This window comes from Megalops cyprinoides, chromosome 23 (assembly GCF_013368585.1).
Source record: "Megalops cyprinoides isolate fMegCyp1 chromosome 23, fMegCyp1.pri, whole genome shotgun sequence".
Lineage (NCBI taxonomy): Eukaryota > Metazoa > Chordata > Actinopteri > Elopiformes > Megalopidae > Megalops > Megalops cyprinoides.
In genome coordinates this window covers 18,073,783-18,096,420 of record NC_050605.1, presented here as the reverse complement: position 1 = coordinate 18,096,420, position 22,638 = coordinate 18,073,783, and the positions used below count along the sequence as shown (strand labels likewise).

At 45.6% G+C, this 22,638-nt stretch overlaps 1 protein-coding gene across 1 annotated transcript in view; it reads right to left on the bottom strand.

Annotated features, from left to right (window-relative positions):
- The window catches only part of LOC118770726 (cGMP-inhibited 3',5'-cyclic phosphodiesterase A-like), a 105,046-nt gene that overhangs the window by 4,945 nt on the left and 77,463 nt on the right, over positions 1–22,638 (bottom strand). Inside the window, exons 4-13 of the mRNA XM_036518492.1 lie at positions 19,472–19,629; positions 14,621–14,691; positions 10,906–11,116; positions 9,014–9,087; positions 8,374–8,555; positions 7,780–7,917; positions 5,202–5,313; positions 4,282–4,392; positions 3,465–3,664; positions 2,802–3,005 (exon numbers count right to left, since the gene is read on the bottom strand). Of these exons, the coding sequence (XP_036374385.1) occupies positions 2,802–3,005; positions 3,465–3,664; positions 4,282–4,392; positions 5,202–5,313; positions 7,780–7,917; positions 8,374–8,555; positions 9,014–9,087; positions 10,906–11,116; positions 14,621–14,691; positions 19,472–19,629 (1,461 nt within the window). The remainder of the gene's footprint in view (positions 1–2,801; positions 3,006–3,464; positions 3,665–4,281; positions 4,393–5,201; positions 5,314–7,779; positions 7,918–8,373; positions 8,556–9,013; positions 9,088–10,905; positions 11,117–14,620; positions 14,692–19,471; positions 19,630–22,638) is intronic.

Here is a 22,638-nt window from a genome sequence, read left to right as displayed (position 1 = left end):
ATAGGACAATGAGGTAGTGCTGTGCCCTGAGGCAGTGTGTCACACACAGTATATACATTATGATATCTGATCTGATATATGATATTACGATACGTGTTATAGCTCACGCACAATGCGGTTAGAATACATGGTGCATGCAGGATATTTTGTTGTCTGGAGAAGGAGATCACAACAGACTTGCATTCCTACATCAATGCAAAAACACTGAGTTGTAAACTAAACAGAGCAGCAAGCATCAACAGAGGGAAGGTCACTTGCAATCAGCACTTACAGGGGAAAAAAAGAAGACGACTAAAAAGCTAGTGTTCACAGGTTTAGTGCCGTCATGCATCAGAGTATGAAAATATGAAATGTGTTCTGTGTACATGCTGAAATGACACCTCAGTTTGAGACCTTGGGAGAGTGTTGTGTTACCGGTGCTTCATCATAAGAAACTGTAACTGCCCTCATGCGAGCTGCGAGTCAATCTCTAAATCACATTCAGTGTCTGATTTCATGTCCAGGCTGTGTGCATTACAATTAATTTAACATTAAGCCTCCTCCACCGGTGAGCACGAACCTATTTCTGTATTTGTGCCGGATAGGATTGCAGAGAGCTTTGCTAAACGCAGGGCCTGTAGTCATATCTTATTGCAAATGCCCAACAGTTAGGTCACCTCACAGGAAGACTTACAACCTGCTGTCTCCTGGATTTAGCAAACAAACTCCTCAGGATTACCGACAAGTCTGGTACTTTTCATTCTCTCGTCACCATAGATTTCAGAAAAGCATTTGGCCAAAGTGACAGTGCAGTCTCTGAACCAGTTCACCATTGACTACCATTAACTCTGTATCAGGAAAATTGACTTCTGGAAGGATGTATGTTAGTCTTAGTGACCTTACGCATTAAGAGGCATTTTTGAAGTTGCATTTCATTACAGTCAATTGCATCTCCTTTTGGTAGACGTCACTTTTGGTTTGATCCACCTCGTGCTCACTGACCCTCCCATAGATACTGTCCAGAATGTATGTAGCATCTACTGAAATGCCTGTTATTATCTTTAATACTATCCATTGCTATTATTCCAGTGCAATTCAGATACTTCATATTCCTTTCCTTTACTACACCAGTTCATTCTCCATGGTTAGGTAACAGGCCATAAGTTGTTTTAAGTAGCCCAGTGGCCTTATGGGTAAAGCCCCCAGGTGGCTCATATGAAACACCTGATACAGACTGTTCCCTCCACCCCTCTCCTTGTTACTCATCACTACAGATGGTGCAGTCATTGTTACATCATTAAAGATGATTCAATCCCCTGTGATGGACTTGTGTCCTGTATGAGGCATACACTTACAACCAGAGACGTCACAGAGAATGGCTGCCCTTGATAGTCTGTACTGTAGCAACATATCCTCGGTTTTGGATTTACAAAAATAATAACTGAATAAAACCGGGTTAATCAATTATTTCTAGGAGAAGGATAATTGCACATATTTTATGAAAGCCATAAATATTCCACGTGAGTGCCGGGGGGTGTAAACTGCTTCCTGGCAAGGCTCGCCGGCCCCTGCCTTGAAAATCGGTGGTGTGATCAGCTTTTGATCAAAAATAATTTCATTCAGCTTTTCTGAGAAAGCGGAGGCTGGTTTGGGAGAGATGAAAAGGCAAAGCCAGGCCCACGGTGGTGGGGCGAACAGCGTGGGGCTGGGCACCACGGCTAGCGCTGGGGTTTTAAACTGGGTCCTTAATCCCCGCGCTGCTCGGCTCGGCGTGTTTGCGTCAATAGGCACCAGATGTGGTTTTATGCCCGTGATGAAAACAGAGAACTGCCAAGTAACGCCACATCCTGCCTCCGCCATCTAAAATAGTCCCCTTCCTCCTTTGTCCTGCCTGGGAAACCCAGCTTCCTCTTGCTGAGTTCCCAGGGCTTTCTGCAGTGGATGCTCACTGCTTGCTTCTCCCATTGCATTATGGGTAAAAAGAGGGCTGATTTCTATGTCAATCGCAGTGGCACTGAGGGGTAAACTGGGGATCTTACCACATGATCTTTATTGGATAACCATCTTGAACCTGTTTTTAATACATGTACAGTAAGTATCAGTCAGTAAAGGGCTACTTCCTTTTTACTTGGGTGCACTGACAGAGCTGTGTTTGTGCACTACACATGAAATAAATTCGGCAATAATCGTTTAAAAAACAACTGGTGAAAAACAACTGATCTCCATAATAAAAATATTTAATGTAACTCAATGTCTTTGTTGTAATTTTAAAGACTTTCATGTGAGGTGCTCAAGGGAATTGTAACACTATAGCATAAGAATATTAGTAAGTGCATAAAATGGAACCAGCTGTAGTGGGTAATATTTGCTTAAACTGTAACGCATGTTAGCCACAGGAATCAGAAACAGGTTTCAGACCATTATTAGTTTAAGGGTAATTGCTCTGCCTACTTTGTCTTGATTATGGTCGACTGTGTCACTTGCTTTTTGCCATAAAGACACTTTGGTAACAGTGACTCATATGGCTACTACTGTTTTCTTGCCTGACCGCATTTCCCTGAAATACTTACCCATAGCCTCCTGCCCTACATTGTCAGCTTTGTTACAAAGTGGAAGGTTTTCAGCTGTGTTACATCTTCTGAAGCAGCAGTGCTGAACAGTGTGGGATCATGGGTAAAAGGCACCACACCAACACTTTACTACACTGTCTTTTCCCAATCAATTACCCAGAATGCACTCATCCATCCCTAATCACAAGTTACAGCTGAGAGCTTCTGTCATGTGATGTCTGAAAGGAAGTACCGCTGTCCCGTGACTGTTACCTTGGCGTTGAATTCAGCCAGGAAATCAAAGTGTTTCTTCAGGTCGGTTGCTAGGATGGCCTCGATGACCAAGAATCGAAAGCGCTTGAACTCCAGGTGGTCCAGGTTGACCAGGAAGTTGTACTCAGGGCGGGACATGAAGAGGTTCCAGGCGGAGGCTGCATGGTGGTTCTCCAGCACAGAGCGGTCATTGTACAGCACCGCCTACAAGGGGAGCCACAGAGCAAAAACATTTATTTTCTAGAGAAATACACTGAGATGACTTGGATTCAAACCTGTGACCTCAGTAGAGCCCCAGACTGCTCTCTAGCAAGGTACAGATTTGGAAATTGCACTGAGAAAATAAGCCTCAAAATCATGAGCGGTTGGAATGTATTTGACTGGTGATGATCTAGTGACCATACTGCTACTGTATAGCAGTATATGCTTGCCTCCCTTGTCTAGTCAGGTTGCACAAGTTAACTTCTGGTAGCGCTTGAATAGTGTTATGCTCACACTCACCGGTTTGGGAGTGCTGTTAGCCTGGTCTGACACTGTTGCTCATTCAACTCGAACGGATACACTTCTGTTTTGTTGTGCTGGAAGTCACTCTAGATAAGAGTGTCTGCTAAATGAATGTAAACTAATGTAATGTAATGTAATGTTTTTCCCCTGAGGTTTTACCTGCGGAGCGCTGGTGGCCACCAGGAAGGCGTTGGTCCTGCCGGGGTGGTCGTAGTCGTGCATGGCAGCCGCCACGTACAGTGCCATCAGCTCCAGGGCGGGGATGAGGCCCGACAGGCAGCCGTAGCCGTCCTCCGACACCGCGTACGTCTTGGACATCAGGAAACCCATGTGGCTGTGGGTGATGCCGCTGTCCGAGTCTGCCCGGGGGGACACGGCATCATGACACAGCACTGTCTCTCTCTCTCTCTCTCTCTCTCTCTCTCTCACACACACACACACACACACACACACACACACACCGGATCCCTGCCCCTACTGAACAAGGCAGCTTGCTGCTGTTTACCACCACATCAGACTGTAGCCATAAAAATGCCAGTACAGATCATTTACAAGGCAATCACCTCCCATATGGTAAGGAGCAGGGCTCATAAATGAAAGATTGCTGGTTCAAATCCCTGTTGGGGCACTGCTGTTGTACCCTTGGGCAAGGTACTTAACCCACATTTGCCTCAGTAAACACACAGCTGTATAAATACAGAAAATTGTAAGTTGCTCTGGATATGAGCATCAACTAAATGACTGTAATGTAATGTAATGCAATGATTTGAAATAATACTGTATGTGTGTGCATGTGTGTGTGTGTGCGTGTGTGTATCCATCTCATTTATGATACCTATATATAACACATGGTCCATAAAGAGGTGCCGATATCCTTACACATTCATTCATGGTCAGCTTGTTGTGAGTACTGGGCAAAATAATAAAAATAACTCGTATGCCAATCTGAAGGATCCAGAAAGTGCCCTGGTCTTACCCGAATCACTGGCAGAGCCATGGTCATTGAGGCTGGGGAGGCCTGGGACGGGCTGTGTGGTGAGGTACCAGACTGCATGAAGTACGTCTGTGGCGTGGATCCTGTTGTGATCTGGTGAGGAAGAGAGGGAAAGAAGCAAGGGCTGCTGTAATGCCAACTGAATCCACTAGAGGGCAGTGTCACGCTGTCAGGGGCTTTGGTCACAGTGATATGATTAAAGTGAGAACGTTCCCCCTAGTGGCGCAATCACGGAAATACTGCTAAGGTCTTAAAGAGTACTTTTGGGAGATAATATCCCAAAGTGGTCCCCTTTCTTTCAAAATCATTCCAGAGTCAATTGCTACAGTCCTTGGGAAAGGAATCATTTTTGACAGTTGAGGTGTTTTTCTAAATCACAATACAAACTACAACAACAATATACCATGAGCTAAAAAGTATCTGTGTGTACCAGGAGGCAGAGAAGCAGAGAACTTTCCTGGAAATCTATAATCCTCCTGAACGTGTTTTTCTTTTCCCTGATTAACAGGCATGCACTTTCAATAAGGATCACCCATCATCAGCAGCTAATTTTGTCTTTACTGAACTGTGTCAGTTATTGTAGCAGCACCTCTGTGCCCTTCAAATTAAATTTTGATATTTTGATTACAACAAATTGATAGTGGATCTGGGTTTAAATTTTAATCAGTAGTTTTCTTCCATGATAAAATGTGAAGTGTAGCAAGGTAACACTATCACAGACCCAGTCAAGTACAAAGGAATCAGCTACTAATAACCAACTTGTTAGATGTTCAGGTCAAAATGAAGTTCAGGATTGCCATTAAATGAATGTTAGCTCTCTGTCGCCCCCTGTCTGCAGCTCTGTGCGTGGCACTGGTGAGTGAGAGTCGTGAACTGCTAGCACATGGGCAGGCCTCACTCACATGGTATGTCTCTGTAGCCATTCTCCAGGGCGTGAAAGTAGTTCATGAACTCCCGCACCGGGATCTTGAACGTCTCGAAGAGTCCTGTGTCTTCAAACAGCCGGTACGAGACCTGGAAGAACGAGACACGTCACACTCCGGGTCAACACTGGAGAAGCCACCCTCCTTAGTGCTGAAACTGACCACAGAGCAACACTGAAGCTGGCCACAGAGACATAATTAAACTGACCGCAGAAGCACACTGAAACTGACCACAGAGCAACACTGAAGCTGACCACAGAGACATAATTAAACTCACCATAGAAACACACTGAAATAACCACTGAGACACAGACAGAAACTGACCACAGAGAAACACTGAAAATGACCTCAGAGACACAATTAAAGAGGCCTCTCCTCCTCAGCACTGAAACTCAGTGAAGAGCCACACCTCACTTTCCTTTTGCTCTGAGCTGTGTCTCTTCTTGTGCCACTTTTGTTCTACTGTAAGTATAAATGGCTTTTTCCCTTTTCTCACAGAGATTGTCAGTATTATTACGGCAGCGCCTCCAGACAGTCCAGTTACCCCAGCAGGGAATGAGAGTGATACCATTTACAGTTTTTATTTTATGTATGACTCATCAGCCAGCAGGAGAAACTGTGGCAGTGAGTTATTTTCACCAGCAGATGGCACTGTGCTGCCACCATCTGACTCAGGGCTTCAGTACACACACACACACACACACACACATACACACACACACTCAGACTCCCCTTTCCTGTGAGCCGCTGCTCAGAGACTGCTTCATTAAGCCTGTAGTCCTGTCTGACCAACGTGTGCTTTCAGCAGCCAGCAGTGATGCTGTCCCCTCCCCACCACTTCCCCTCAGACTTTCTGCAGCGGCTACAAAACCGCGAGGCATCTCCCCCCCCCCCAACAGCAGCATGTGCACATCTCCATCTCTCATTGCCCTCTCTCTCTCTCTATCCCTCTCTTCCAAAATTGTTGGTTGTGAGCAGAGTGAGCCAGTAGTGTAGCATAGTGGTTAAGGAGCAGGACTCGTAACCGAAAGGTTACCGGTTCGACTCCCCGTTGGGGGCACTGCTGTTATACCCTTGGGCAAGGTACTTAACCCACAACGGCCTCAGTAAATATCCAGCTGTATAAATGGGTGAAATGTAAAAAAAAAAAACTGTAAACTATGTAAGTTGCTCCAGATAAGAGTGTCTGCTAAATGGCAATAATGTAATGCAATATACATATGTATGGTTACACATACTTCTGTTTGTGTGTGTTTGCCTGTCTGTGTGTGCACATGTATGGCCATGAAATGCAGTTATTGCATGGCATTAATAACTAAAGGCAACCCACCCACAAACATGCACACATACACATTTCTGAACAGTACAAGGCCAGATGCTGACAGAGGCAGCTGGTGGGACACAGCATCTCTGCTCTCCGCTGAGTGGAGGGAGGGGGGGGGCATAGCGCTGGCCTCCCCAGGCCCTCCTCTCCCTCCAGCAGGCTGTCAGCACGGGTTCAGCCCCCGCCCTAACTCCCTCTCCACCGAATCCCACACGGCCAACTGCTGCCCTCACTGCGCGTCCCACTGGAAACTGCCTCATACCCTGTCCCAAAAACCTCCACCCCCTCCGCCTCCAGCTCCCCTCTCTGAAAGCTCTCCCTCCTCCTGTGTCCCCAGCCCCGAGGCCTGATATTGGCTCTGCTGCTTGGAAAGGTGGCTGCTGTTTGTCTGGATGAGGTCACGGCTGTTCTGCCACTGATCTCTCCACTGGATTCCAGCCCAAACTGGTTTTCAGGTGGAGATGGCACACTCGCCGCTCAGTAACGCTCAACAGCCATTCACCTGGAGCAGCCCACACCGGCTCTGCTCCATTCCAACCTGATTCATGTGTGTGTGCCTGTGTATGTGTGCATTTGCATGTGTTTTTGTGTGTGCGTTTGTGTGTGTTTGTGTGTTTCTGTATGTCTATGCGTGTGTGTTTTTTCCTTGTGTCTGTGTGTTTGCCTCTGCTTCTGTGTGTGTGCCTTTTCCTATGTGTCTGTGTGTGTGTATATGTGTGTCTATGTGTGTGTTTCTGTGTATGTGTGTGTGTTTACTTGTATTTCTGTGTGTGTGTCTGTGTGTGTGTGTTTGGAGAGGGCGTTGGGACGCACAGTGGAAAAACAGTGATTCTATAAAGTGCTCAAGAGAGTAGAGAGAGTAGATTACAGAAATATGAATCCCTCTATTCTGACATCAGCAGCAATGATGAACAAAATGAAAAAAAACAAACAAACTTGATTTTAAAGCACTTTTTGACTGGTGGTTTTCTAAAGTATCACTCAAGATTTAAACTGATTTTCATAAGCCTTTAGGGAAAATAGACTCAGAAACTTCCACAAACTCATAAGCAAACATTTACTGGAAAAAAAGTTCAAATCTAGATTCTTCACAGACTGCATGTAACCTGTTTGCCTATAGGTGAAGTGGTTCCTAATCTTCATTCATATGACCCACTATCAAATTACCCACTGGTTGGTGATTGGCTGATTGAGCTTTGCAGTTGGATCTGCGCAGACGCAGCAGTCTCTCACCTGGCTGAGGATGCAGCCGCACTTGCCGTGGGTCTTCTCCACCAGGTTGAAGATTGGGAAGTTCCAGTTGTTGAGCTGGCTCATCAGGGGCTCCAGCTCCTCCATCACCAGTGGTTCGGGGGCCAGGATGGGTTTGTCCTGGAGGACAGAGAGCACAGAACAAGGCCTTCAGTACCAGCAGTGTAACCTCTCACCATATGGATCAAACAGTCAGGTTGTTGCTAAGGAACCAAATTCCACTAACCCTTTCAACCTAACTATAACCTTGCACCATCACTGATTCAGATGGCCGCTAGGTGTCTGGGCGTGACTTTGGGAGCCTCTCTGCGCAAGAGTGCTTTGCTGGATGTCAAAAATGTAAATGCAACGTTAAATGTATTCACATTGTACGTTGTGCTGGATAAGAGATTCCGCTAAGAGACAAAATATAAATGTAAATGTGTTGCTAAGTGTACCTGACAGCTGTCCTGCAGTCTTTTGGGGTAAGTGACATGCTGATGTATGTCAGTGAAAGATTCAGGTAGCTGTTGTATACCTTGGGGGTATCTGGTAGCTGTATCACACTTTGACAAGCATTAGGTAGCTGTTTTATACCTCTGGGAGTATTAGCGGGTGCAGGATAATGCTCTCAGACGGGTATGTCCTGCATCCCACCCGGCCATCTACGGGCTTTTTGGCGTTCTCGGGATCTTCCTCATTCTGTGTAACGTCACTGCTGTCACTGTTGTTGGTTTCGTGGGTGCTGTCATAGTCGGACGAAGCCATCGCTGGGTCATCTGCAGAACACAGAGGGAGAGAGGGAGAGAGGGAGACGGAGAGATAGAGATAGAGAGACAGCGAGTGAAAGATAGAGACATCAACAGAGAGTGAGAGAGACAGATTAGAGAGAGACAGAGAGACAGAGAGGGGGGACAGAGAGAGAGGAAAGAGAGAGAGGAAAGAGAGGGGAAAGAGGACACTGCCTTATGAAACACAGTGCTTATATTCATTCCCAGCGCTTACTTCTCTAATGACATGCTTGGGCATCGAGACAGGATGAGAGGTCGTTTGGAAGGTGAATACGCAGCAGAGTAAGAGAGATCCTCAGTTAATGAGGACATGAGTGAAATCCGGTGGTCAGTTATCATTTGCGCATCTCCAGGCCTGTCTAAAATGCAGCGGTCCGCAATAAATTTCAGATAAACCCTCTTTCGGGGTGAAGACGCACCCTCGCCTCACGGTGAAGAGCGCTTACCTGTTCTGCGTATTCTGTCTCCCCTGTCCATCGACCCCTCCCCATGGCTTAGTACGCTGTATGGTCTTCCGCAGCTGTGAGAAAGACAGCGAGGGGGTCAGAGGTCAGGAAAATGCTTACTAAAAGCGAAAAACCATACAAGGTTTCCAAGATGTGCGTGTTTATTCTAATGTGGCTTCTCAGTTCAATCAATCAAAATGTATTTATAGAGCACTTTTTTTTTTACAGTTATATTGTCACAGAGTGCCAGAGGAACTTTTTTTCCAGAGGGAATGGGGGAAAAATAGGCTAATCTGGGTAAAAGGGAACATTATTTCCTGACCCGAGGAAAAGATGGAGGAAGACCCGAGGAAAAGATAGCAAGAAAGAAAAGACAGAAAGACAGAAAGGTTCAAAAACTGCATAAAGCAAGATACTGTAAGGTGCCTCATAGGATGGCCATTGACGGGATTAGATTCAACTCCAAACCTGCTCCATGCCACATGGTTTTCCTCTCTCTTCCTGTCTCAAGAGCACCTGACACAGTTAAATTTAAGGTTAAGCACTGACAACCTCCAGTGACTGTGGGCCTAACATACCCTTGCATACCAGAGTGTACATCAACAATAACCCTGATTTTAGTGGAAACAATTGCCAGAAAACCAGTTTTCGCACATTCAGATGACTGTGTGACAGGTTGTGTGGAAATCATCTTCCCGAATCTTCTTTCAACAACCTATTCATGTGAGAACTCTGACACCCTCGGCTCTACGGGCCCACACTGGCCTTTATAATGCAGAACAAATTGGAAAGGAGTAACAGACTCTGAAGAACAGGCTCTGTCTCCGCAGAGGAGTTACACAAAATCACACTAAAGACGAGGCTGACAGACGCAGACAACACCACAAAAGCTCGGGCACATACAGAAGACCGCTGTGATGTGAAAAACACAGCAATGGTCTGTCAGTCTCAACTCCCAAGCGATGTTAACATTTGTTTCGGCCACCGCAGAAGTACTGGGACTCTTTGAGCAACGAGTTATGACCAGTCCGGCCTTTACATTTTAGTTGACGCCTCTCTCTCTCTCTGAACCAGCGACTTGCACAGCATTCATTCCAGTTCTGCCTGTCTTTTGTATATTCTTTAGTCACAAGGTCGAACTGCAACTGGAGCAACAGCTGCAAAGAAAACCAGCGCACCACACAGCGTACAGAGCACTGCTTTGACAACCAGACGCTTCGGAAAACAGGCCTGCACAGTGCTTAAGGAGCCAGAGGTCTGCAGGCCCAGTTTGAGGACAGCGCAATGCACAGCAAGGCCCTTAACCTGAATTTATTCAGTAAATATGCAGCTGTTTTTGGGTTCTAAAGCAAAAATTGATTCAAAAGGGAGGTAATTGTCTACATTTTGATTAAGGGAAAATTTACTCTGGTTGTTTCTTCCTAATTTGGTTCCCCTTGGCTCAGGGCCAAATTGAAAAAAGAATCTCTTCCTGCCTGACAGCTTATGATGAAGATGATTATTTTTTATACAGTAATTCCTTCTCTTTCTCTCCACTTCAGAGATACCAAGGTCTCCAGCTGAAGGCTTTTTGGTTTGTGGATTCAACATAAAACACACAGTTTGTTGTTCTGCTTAAACAAAATCCACAATATGCAATAACACAGACAATCAAACTCAATGCTGACATGCACACATTCTCATGCACACACACACACACACACACACACACACACAAACAAATACGCACCCTCTATAAAGCACGTCTCTCGCTGACCACACTAACCGTGCCTGCACACAACCTGTTCTTCACACAGTAGCTTTTCTTGTGAAACGTATTATTGAGGAAGGACAGGCACACAGGACTGCGCCCCCTGCTGGTGGGGGAGGTGAAGTGCAGCTGCAGGTCTTACCTGCTGCAGACGGAGTGTTGGGCAGTGGACCCCGGCGCGCTGCGAGTGTGGGTTAAGGCTTTGTGCGCGCCCGGAGCGCGCTCGCTCAGCAACTCCGCGGGCTCCGGCAGGTCCACAGAGGGGACCTTGCTGATTGGGCTAGACACAGGGGTCCCCTGGCCAGGGGACTGGCACGGAGACACCAGGGGGGAGACGTTGACGGGCGGAAAACCTAGCGAGAGAGCACCCCTCTGTCAAGAGCACGTCACAGGACAAAGAAGAGTACTGTCTGAAAGCATGCATTGAACAGCTAAAAAACCCCGCTGTTTAACCCGTTAGGACGACACAGCACTGGCAGGAACAGCAGCAGCAGTAAAGAACCGCAGTGTCTTGCAAACTTGCAGACCAGTCCGGTCGGACCCTGTTACATCCCACACGCCACACAGGGGACTGCGTTCCTCTCCTGATTTTACCTCATCTCCTCCTACATTGGGACAGCTAACTAAGTGAGGGAAAAATATTACATTTCACACTAGGTTCATGCATCACAAATAAGCCATTTGTGAGCATGGTGTTACCACTTTATAAGGCAGTCATAAATACTGCACTTTGTGACACAGAACAAAGAGCTGTGTACAATATGTCTGCATGCGTGGTTCTTCTTTTTTTATTACATGTACTATATCACTCTTATTCAGCTGTAACAATGCATTGCAGTTGTTTATAAAGGCTTTATAAAGCAGCAATACCACGTTCATGAAGGTGTTATGCATACTTTATACAAGTTTTATATGACTTTTACAACACAAGTGTCTTTGAAAATAAATAACTTTCATATTATTTAGTTTGTCAATCTCCAAATTTGATTCGGATAAATCTGAATCTTGCAGTGAACTCTCAGATCCATATTTCACTCTCCTGACACACAGGTAGGCCTTGAAGCTGTACTTTCAGTGAGTGGCCGGTCTCTTGATGTATTATTTTGCAACAATCTGCCACAGATATTCAATTTATTAAACAGATATGTATCTCTGGATTCCCTCTATCCACTGCACTCTGATGTCTTTTATGCTGTTGTTGAAGGTTCCAGAGCTGTCCACAGCACCATAATATCTGTGGCTATACCTCTATCTGTGGCTAACACACCGTACAGGTGATCATCTACATCAGACAACAATCAGCACTGAGCTGACCAGATGCAGGACTGACTCCTTCTTTGCTTGTAAATCTCACACAAGCATCATATTATGTGCATCTGTACGATGGTAATGGCTATATATGCATATATCACTGCTACTGCTGCTACTGCAAGAACTAACAAAATAAGAGGAATAGCATAAAATTAAAGCGGAATAAAGCGATATCAAACATACAGACATACACACGTACACACAGACACACACGCGCGCGCACACACACACACACACACACACACGCACACACACACACACTGGAAACAATGTGATCAGTTTCTGTTGCTCTGGCATTTACAGATAATTGAGCAGCACAGGATGTCTGTATGCCTGTGATGTGCAGCTGTATGGCTGAAGTTGTGAAAGGTAGTTAGTTGTGTTCCTCACGTGTCATCAGCACTTATCAAGTGGACAACAGAGGGAGCGCACTAACCACTGAACTGACCAGAATTAATCCCAACCACACTTTGTACTTAAGTTCCCTTCGTACTTAAGATCTTGGTACTTTCCCAGCCAAGATTCCCAATTCTTGCCTGACTCTGGGTGGGACCGTGAATAAGTCATAGTGAACAAGACCGACTGACATCACTAAAGAGAGAGTGGGAGAGGGCGTTCCTTGTTTCCACGGTGACCCTCCACAGCTGTTAGCGCCTCCTCCCAAACACAAACGCGGCGGCTGGTGCCGTTTACTGGAAGCAGCGGGTCCAGAGCGTGCTTGGCGCCGGCCACGAATCCGAAACGACTGGGCCATTACGCACAGCCTCCATCCAGCGCGAGATTAGCATAAGGGCCCTCTCTGCCAGTGGGCTCATGGGAAATTATGGCGCAGAGAACAAAAGCAGCGGAGCTGGCACGAGAGGGGCCACAGATCCAGACTATTCATCTCCGATCTGCGCTGGACCGCTCCCGCTGACAGTCATAGCCAATTTATCAGCCTCTCCTCTTCAATCACCGGGTAAAAAACAAAAAAAAGGGACTTAGAAATCCGAAAAGTCAAAGTAATGGAACAAATGAGGGTGGGTTCTGATATTTCCCCCCCGTCTTTGAAAAGACCAGTCACCCTCCAGCTTTCCCATTATACACCCCTCCCTGCCTTAACAGGCCTGCTTTTCCATTGTTCCGAATGAGGAGGGGTTAAGATATTTCCCCCATCTTTGAAAACCCCAGTCATCCTCCAGTGTTCCCATAACCCCCCCCCTCCCTGCACTAACAGGTCCGCTTTTCCATTGTTCCAAGTGGAGCGGAACCGGCCCTAATGGTTTCCACTGGAACGCCTCGTCAGAAATGCTCCATAACCTGCAGCCGCACTGCAGGAAATGCCTGCAGGCGGAACGCGGCACCGTGGGGAAAACGCGCACACGGCCGTCCAGTTCATACAACTTTCCGCTAAACTGCCGCTCACTCGGCATTTTGAGTGGCACAACTCCTCTGGTAAATGCAGGGATAATCCAACAATAATACAACGAGCTGCCTTGATTGCGCGGCAGGCTGGGCTGGCTCTGTGCCACGTAGAGCAGGTGTTGAGTACAAAACGAATGGTTTCGCTTATGCAGTCATGACATTATCATAGTGCGGCCGGGATATTGGTGGAAAGGTTTACTACTTGTTTTCAATTTCTATGTGATGATCTGAACTTTCGGGGGGTTTCCTAGGGATGCTGTTTAAAATAATGAAATCCGAGGGGGACGCTTGGCTGGATGTACTGGTGCTCATCAGTCAGTGTTGTGTTGTTACCCAAACCCAAACCTTTCACAGTTTTTCAATTTTATGTAATAACTAATATCAGAGGATGGTAGTAAGGTATAATATTGTTAATCTGGGGTATAATACTGTGTGGCGATGTATCATAGTGGTAAGGAGGAGGTAACTGAAAGGTTGCAGGTTTGATTCCCTGCTGGGGCACTGCAGCTGTACCCTTGGGCAAGGTACTTAACCCAGAATTGCCTCAGTAAATATCCAGCTGTATAAATGGGTAACATGTAAAAACTGTAACATATGTAAGTTGTTCTGGATAACAGCATCTGCTAAATGCCAAAAATGTAATGTAATCTCTCAGACAGCATTATTTAGTTGGCTGGGAAGCCACCTAAATAAAACGAAAACCATCCATCCGTCTAGTTTGTCTAAGTGTGTCAGGCAGACTCACTGAATAACGTCAGGGATGACCTGTGTGGCCTGACTGTCTGCTAGCTTATTACCCACAATGCACCAGCGCATGCAGTGTGGCGGGGTGTGCTGCTAGGGGCCAGGCATCAGAAAGCAGCTCACTTCCTCTCTTGGTTGAAAGCCCTGACACTCTCAGACACTCATACAGATTACTGTGCTCTCATCCCTGACACAAACGAGACCACAGACAGCTTTGCACGTATTCACACACGTTCACACGCTGATGCACCGCGTACACACACACACACACACACACACACGAGCACGTGCTGCTTCACAGACACTGCACGCAAACAAGTTTACACACACACACACACACACACAAACACACACACACACAGCAGCAGCTGCAGTCACAGAGAGGGTGGGAGAGTCACCTGGTCTGCCCTGCCGTTTGGCGTAGAGGTGGTTTGTGGCAGCAGAGGTGGCGTAGGATGCAGACATGGACCTGCTTTTGGAAATAGTCAGCATGACTGAGCTGTTCCACGAGTCGGTATTAACCGTACTGCAAGAAGCAATGTGAAATACAACAATCAAACAAACAAAAAAAAATGAAAGTGTTTAAAATGGCAAAATAACTGTAAAATAATGAAATGATACCAGCTAAAACACAACATAACAAGCCTGTTACAGTTTCAGCACATATATGTATATAAAACAGTGGGTGGGGAGACAGAAAAAGGGGGAAAAGTGAGGAGTTTCCCATCTGACAGAAAACACTACAATGTCTTAAAATATTGTATTACTGCAGCTCACACACAGACACACACACACACACACACACACAACCATCTTAATAGAAATCAAGGCCATTATATTCTGATTGGAAAGAGGAGTTATTAACTGTACGTCTGCAGTTTCTCTGAAGTCCTCCTATTTTTGCTTATCTGAACATTCTGGAGCGTGCAATAAACCATGATTGCCTATACTTTGTTATGCTTTCGGTATTAATTCGCCACAGTGTTTTACGTTAAAACGATTCTGCAGCTGACAGATAACTATTGGTCCCGAGCCTAAAAGAACAGCACCCAAAGCCACGGCAAACAATGAAACCCTTATTTTTGCTTCCAGGAATCTACTGTATGCCCCATAGGCACAGATGTTAAGCTGATAACAGCGCCAAGTACAGTAGGAAAAACAGTCCTCTACGCACGCCTTCTAGCTCAGATTCATTAGATAAGATGTCTGGCTTTGCAGCTGGCAAATTACACTGCTTCATACGTCACTAAAACCACCTATTAATGGAGGGAGGAAAAAATGACGCTAAAAACACTAATAAAATTATAGCAAGCCTTATAACCTGTGAGCCGAAAGTATTACAGATACAGCATGTATTTTCAAGGACGGATTTACTGTAGGTTTAATTCTTTTATACACAGAGAATACTGTGTCATGGTAAATGCATAATACATAAAATATATAACCATAAATAGGTACATATGCATACAGATTTATGCATGCATATCAAAATGTAATATGTAACAAAATATATGAAAAAAAAATTTAATAACTTTTTCACCATCTGAGGAAATAACCTATAGAGAATTTGTTATTGGACAAGCCTAAAAAAGGCAATAACTAACTCCGGGAATGTCTCAGAGTCTATTTTGTATTTTATTTGCACCAGATTTAATCTCGCCAGCAATATTTTTTCACGACTGACATTTTGTACTTTTAAACAAAAACAGTTTCCATACGAAGGGGCGATTCCTCCTCCCTGCCTCCGGGATTGCAATGTCTGCATGCCTCGGTGAATTACCCTCTTTGAAACAAATCGTTCCTCAAGGAGATGAATGGAACTGTGAACCAGAGGAGCCAGGAAGATTATGATTACTGTGGAGAGAAGCTGGCCTCCACAATACGGCTTATTTAGCGCCACCCCCCCCCCCCCCCAGAACAAGTGGCTACAACATCGTGCGTCTATGCTTGACCTGATTTGCTGCCCGTTCTGAAAGGATGACTGAAGCAGGTGTTTGTTCCCCCGCACGCGAAAACATCCAAACATCGGTCATTGTTCCGATGACAGCGGTTTGGATACATAATCTCTGTGATTGAGCTTATTACGGTATAATACTGTCGCTGTGTGCAAACAAATCTAAATAAACCGCCTGACTCATCAGTGAAAATACAGCTCACAGAGAACAAAGAAACACTTAATAATTATAGAACAGATTGTCCTTCTCCCAAGACACCACATTATGCTGTCTGAGAGGGGAAAAAGGGCCCAGCTTTTTTGCGCGGAAGACAGCGAGGTGCTTTCTCTCTTGTAGGACCACTCCTCCGGCCAGAGTTTTAGTGGAGAGGGTGTGTTTTTTTTCATTTGATCTCTGACATTGGAGCCAAGCTGTGAGAACAAGTTGAACACATCCATTAGAGAGCAAGCATCTGAGGCCGCCGGTTCCACATCTATAGGGGGCCAGGTGCTAAAAGACTGCTGACCGAAGCAAATGCATGGACCTGCAGTCATGCTTGAAAAAGAGCCAATCTTTAAGTGCTTTTACTTTAGCTAGGTTGCAGTCAGCGCATGAATTTTGGAGTAGTTAAGTACCATAGCTGCAGAGTTTGTAACGGCAATCGCGAAGTTCACACAGCTACATAAGAGAGCGTATATCTGGCACGAATATGTTGAGCGCAAATGGACTTTCAGAAAGCTGGAGGCATGGCCTGCCCTGGACCGTTGGGCCTCTAGGAAAGACAGCCTCAGGGCAGGCGCCAAAAGGAGATGGCTATCTGAAGTTTAAGATTAACAACTTAACTCGAGCTTTTTAATCAAATGTCAGTGGATTTATACGTACGGTAGAAATAACAAATTCCTAAATATGGTAAAAATAAAGAAAAAACGGGACTAAACCAAACAAACGGAGAACCAAATTTTCCCGCAGATGTCTCTGTGGATGCCCTCCAGTGTGGGTGCATGTTCCTGTTTTAGACTCCCCCCTGGTATTTGATTTAAAGCGGAGTGATCCGGGAGGAGTTTTCTCCGGACCGGCTTGCCGAGGAGCGTTTCTGTTTACAAAGCAGAATGACTAATGCCTGAGAGGACTTTCATGTCGATGTCATGAAGTCGGCGGGAGGGAAAGAGAAAGGGGGAAAGAGAACGTGATGCCCGCCTTCACCACCTAACACTGGGTTTCTTTTTTTTGTCCTCCAGAGGGATGTTTTTAGTTGCTTATCAATTATTTTGTGCGCAGAGCACTCCTGTGACAGTGGATGAAAAAACCCTGGCTGTTTATTGCTGCTAAATTGCAGTTTGATCTGCGAGCGGCTTTGCAGAGAATCATAAACCACGGACAGCGTGCAAACTGCTTGTGCAGTCGGACTTAGAGGTGGAGATCGTTTAAAAACCATGTTTGAATACCGCATTCACAGTGTGAGCGCTAACCCTGGGTTCTGGTCTGGGGCCGAGGGAACCGAAAGAGAGAGAAAATTGGCCATCTACAGAACAGACTCAGTATAAATCAGCCTTCAAAATTAGAGACAACAGTTTGAAAGCTTATGATGATGTAATGGATAAGGAAGACAGGGCCTCACCAGTCTGTGCTAATATACTGGAAAGCATGACGGCAGTGCAGCATAGTGGTGAGGAGCAGGGCTCATAACTGAAAGGTTGGCGGTTTGATTCCCCGCTGGGGCTCTGCTGCTGTACCCTTGGGCCAGGTACTTAACCCACGATCGCCTCAGTAAATATCCAGCTGTATAAAACGGATAAAATTGTAACCTGTGTAAATCACTCTGGATAAGAGCGTTTGCTAAATAACAGTAATGTAATGTAATGTAATGTAAGTACTTGGAAGGGCTTGGAGCAGATCACATGCACCACGCAGTGTGCAGTGCAGGAGAATCACCCATGTTTGAGTCACCCCAAAAGGAGGAGATAGGATGTGCTGCCCATGTGCTGCCCAGAACCGTTTGGGTTCTCCGATGTCACAGACACTGCAACAGAATCATCTCAGCAACTCCAGGCAAATACTCCAGTATCTACTGAGAAGCAGTTGGGGGTCAAAAGTCAAATAGCCCACTCTGTCCACTCTCAAAGCCAGCTCTTCAAGGACCCACTGGTTCTAGTGTGGAGCTGCAGTCAGGAATGTCATTATTATATGAAAAATAAACATTTCAGGCCTCATACGTGTTTCAGCCATTCATGCCATCTACTGAAATGGAGGAACGCAGCCGCCACGTATTTTTGTCAGTGTCCCTAAAGCATGTAAACAATTGTTCTGAGACTCTGACCATGTTCTGACCCCTCTGTCGGTCACTGGCCTCAGCTTGACATTTCAGCTGTTTCACGTCACCTTATCCTGCTGATCCCCACATAGCTCCTCCCATTTCCCATGGAACTTGACATTTCAGACCAGCAGCATCACCCCAGCGCTGCTTTCTCTGTTCTCTGTATTTCCCCCCGCCCCATGTTGCTCTCAAGGAGATGCTTAGCAATCCGTTAGCGACAGAAAAACAGCACGGCACTGAATAGTCCTCAAAACAAAACTTGGTTCTGTGTTGCTTTACGATGTCAAGCATGTTTCCGCTTTGGTCATTAGCAGCTGCACTTATCAACACCTCTCTAATCATTCACACCTCGTTTCGGCCAAACCTGACTGTCTGCGTACTGATGAGCATGTCAAATAGGTAAGATATTCAGGAAAGCAAACTATAATGGAATTCCACATGTGCAAAATATTGGTTCGTAATAATATAGACAGTTTTTCTCTGAGGGAGGGGGAATATCTATAGTGAAAGAGGGAAAGCATAGAGCTCTGGGGAATCAAGAGCTTCTCAGGTGATAGATAACTAATGTCCTTCTGGTCTTTTTTCAACACTTGTGACCTCTACATCTAACAAGACTGGCTGATGATTGCAGCTCAAAGCTGACTGATGTGAAACTCAGGAGGGTGTGGCAGGGGACAAGTAGCAGGTGGAGAGAGAGAGAGAGAGAGAGAGAAAGAGAGAGACAGAGAAACTTTTATTTAAAAAACTCTTTAACATTGTTTAAAAATGAGCATAAAACAGAGAAAAAAACAAAGTCACAAATAATATAATAATAACAAAAAAATGTACTACAAGAAAAATGAGAAAGAGAAGGAGAGAGACGGAGATAGAACGAGAGACGATGACAAATGGCAGACACAGCGATAAAGGATGAAGCTGATCTCAGAACAGAGAGTGAGCCACAGAACAGCAGCAGGCAGAGAGGTGGGCATGTAATGCATGGAGAGACGTGGGGGGGTCACCTGCAGGCGGAGCCTTCGTGGAGGGGCTTGATGCTGGCGCTGCGGTCCCGGCGCACGGGGCCCGGCTCCAGGGTGGGCAGGCCCGTGGCGGAGGTGGTGGTGGTCCAGGTGGAGGAGATTCTGCGCAGCAGGCCCGGCGGGAGGCTCCTCCTCAGACGCTGTTAACACACAGACAGCAACCCCGTTACTGCAAGTCCCCCCCCGATCCTCACAGCTACAGCCCCAGACTGAGAGCAACCCACTGAGAGCTGTGGGTTCAACCCCCATATTGGCCATTGGCACCTTTGAGCAACTGCTTTATCAATTGCTTTATCAAGCATCCAAATGTAATGGGGCAACATGTAAAATGAATGCTTTGTACACTCTCCTGGGTAAACAATAACAGTAGATCAGTATGGACTGACAGTGTAGTCACGCTTACAGTGTGAGCTGACACTGACACAAGGAGGCTCAGAAACAGCTCAGAAACAGAAATTACGTCATTATCGTTCCTTTGTCGAGCAGACTCCCTTATTCGGGTCAGCTTACATGGCTTACTAATTGTACACACTGCCATCATCCATTAATACAGCTGGACTGTAGCTGTAGCAATTCAGGTTAAGAGCCTTTTTAAAGGGTGGGAAAGCAGAAAACTGCCTGGGTATTTAAACAAGCAGCTTCCCGGTTACTGACCTGACTACTAGGCCTCAATAACACTGCTGCTCCTGCTGCTCACGACTACAGTCACTGTTCATTATAACAGTGTAGAAAGAGACAACGAAGGAGATAAACACACCTGAGACCTTAGACGCACAGATATAACAAACATGTTGTTGGGGTGAGCTTCTGCTGCCCTGAAACCACCGTTCGGGCAAAGCGGTGGCTTTGTAAGGTCATCCTCCCGACCGGAGCGAAGCGCTCAGAGAGCCGAGCGGGCAGCAGACCCTCTCTGAGCAGGGGCTATCTCAAGGACGAAGGGGGTGACTGATGAAACCACAAGCAGCCAGCCAGGCAAGGAGCCAGACCCCCAGGCCTGACACAGATCGACACGGCAACGGTGGCAGAGCGAGCCGTTAGGAGCGCCAAAACGCTCGGGCAATTCATAAGTCATCAATGACGCACTGATTTCAACCAATCACGGAGATCTGCAATAGACAGAAAACCGTTCTGATTGGCTGATGAGAGTCAGTGATTGACAGCATATGGAAGGTCCACCAGGTGCAGTTGCATTTTTTATCGTCCCATTGTTTTATGTTGGGGACCTCTGTTCCCCCACATGCTTGACTGTTGGCAATGTAATTTCCTTTTATAATTTCCTATCTATCTATCTATCTATCTATCTATCTATCTATCTATGTTATCGTATGGGGCTCCAGAGCCCTCACTTTTCCATCACAAAGAATAAGAACATTGGGAGTTCTATCCAAATTCCTGGGGGAGGTGTGCTGTAAGGTTAATGCACATCCACTGAGAACACCGGGACAGATGCAACGAACAGTCGGGTGGGCAGACTATCATTTGACATCTCCACGCCCCAGACACAGTGAGCACAGTTCAAACAACTGCGAACAGCGCAAAGCACTCTCTCCCCCTGCTCTGAGGCACGGCAGGCAGGCCTCAATGACAACGGCGTCTTGTGACGGATAATTGTTTTCCATTAGAGATCTCTTTTTTTTTTTTCCCCCGCCCCCCTCCCTTGGTGTGTGAAGGTGAGCTGAGTGCATGCAGCAGATGGGGGTGCAGGCTGAAGACAAACAGTGGTTCTGCCCTCTGAGCTGCAGAAATGTCTCCTACTTTATTGCTTCTGTCATTATCACTCTATTAATCAAAACCTCCGGGCTGAACTAGGCTTGCATGAACGAAGGACAGCTTCGAACCACGTCCTCTGCCACTGCGGCTCAAACATCAGCATCTCTCAGCTATAAATAGGGTGGCAGTGTAGCATAGTGGTGAAGGATCAGGACTCATAACCAAAAGGTTACTAGTTTGATTCCCCCCTGGAGCGCTGGTGCTGTACTCTTAGGCAATGTACTTAACCCACAATTGTCTTAGTAAATATCTAGCTATCCAGGATGACACTGTAACAAACTAAGTGATGTAAGTTGCTCTGACTAAGAGCATCGTCTAAATGCCAATAATGTAATTTAATAGTCTCCCATTTTTGTGGTTGGCTTTACTAATTTTGTTTTAAAAACATGATAAATGTTGTTACGAGTTTTGCAAGTAGCTCTGTTATCAATGGGCTTTGTATAGTAGAGTTATATGTATTCAGGATTGCATGGTATTAAATCTCTATATGGTTGCAAATAATTGATAACAACTTCAATGTTACGCCATTAACATCTGTATTGGTGTTTCCATCTACTTGTAGTGTAATCAATAAATGATCGCATGAGAAGTATTGTTTAATGTTAAAGGTGATCCTACACCCTAATACAGAACATGCATGAAGACCATCTTGAAGTAAAAGAAATATATGGAGCCAGATCACAAATGTTTCAATACCCTTCATTATCTTTACATATTACATGTTTTTCTAAGAACTTTTTATTACTGTTCTACTGACTGTCACAATTATTAGTGTTAATGCATTACTTATGCTGTGAAGCCATGCCAATAAAGCACAATTTGAATAATGAATCTCTGAATCTTTCATTGAAACACAAAGGCAGCAGCAGTAGCAGCAGCAACACTAAACTTGGGTGGCCAAGCAAATCAATCAGCGTTTAATCCGATAAAGGAAGGAGGGGCCAGGCCTTCTACTGTGCAAGGGCTACAGGCCTCTTTTTGACCCTTTAACAGTTGTGTTTTGATTACTTTCATGCTTTCCAAATCCAAAACCCTTTTCCTAACCTTTTACACTATTTTTCTTTTTGCTTTTTCAGATCTCTCATGTTGACACAGCTGTGGAAACGAAAAGGAGAACTCCACTCTAAGAACGAGACAGACGCTCTATTTTTCTTCCCTAAAAATTCAAAAATATCTTCCCTTTTGGCCCTTTAATGGGAAAATGCCCGCAGGCAAAGAGTTAAACAGTCAGGGTAAATGAGGAGGATATGAGGAGAAAACAAAACACACTGTAAATAAACGACTCGTATTGAGATTCGTTTTGGTATTTGATAAAATGGGAGATAACCAGGTCGTATCCATGGTGAGGCAGAGAGGTCTTGATTTAAAGCACCTCATGA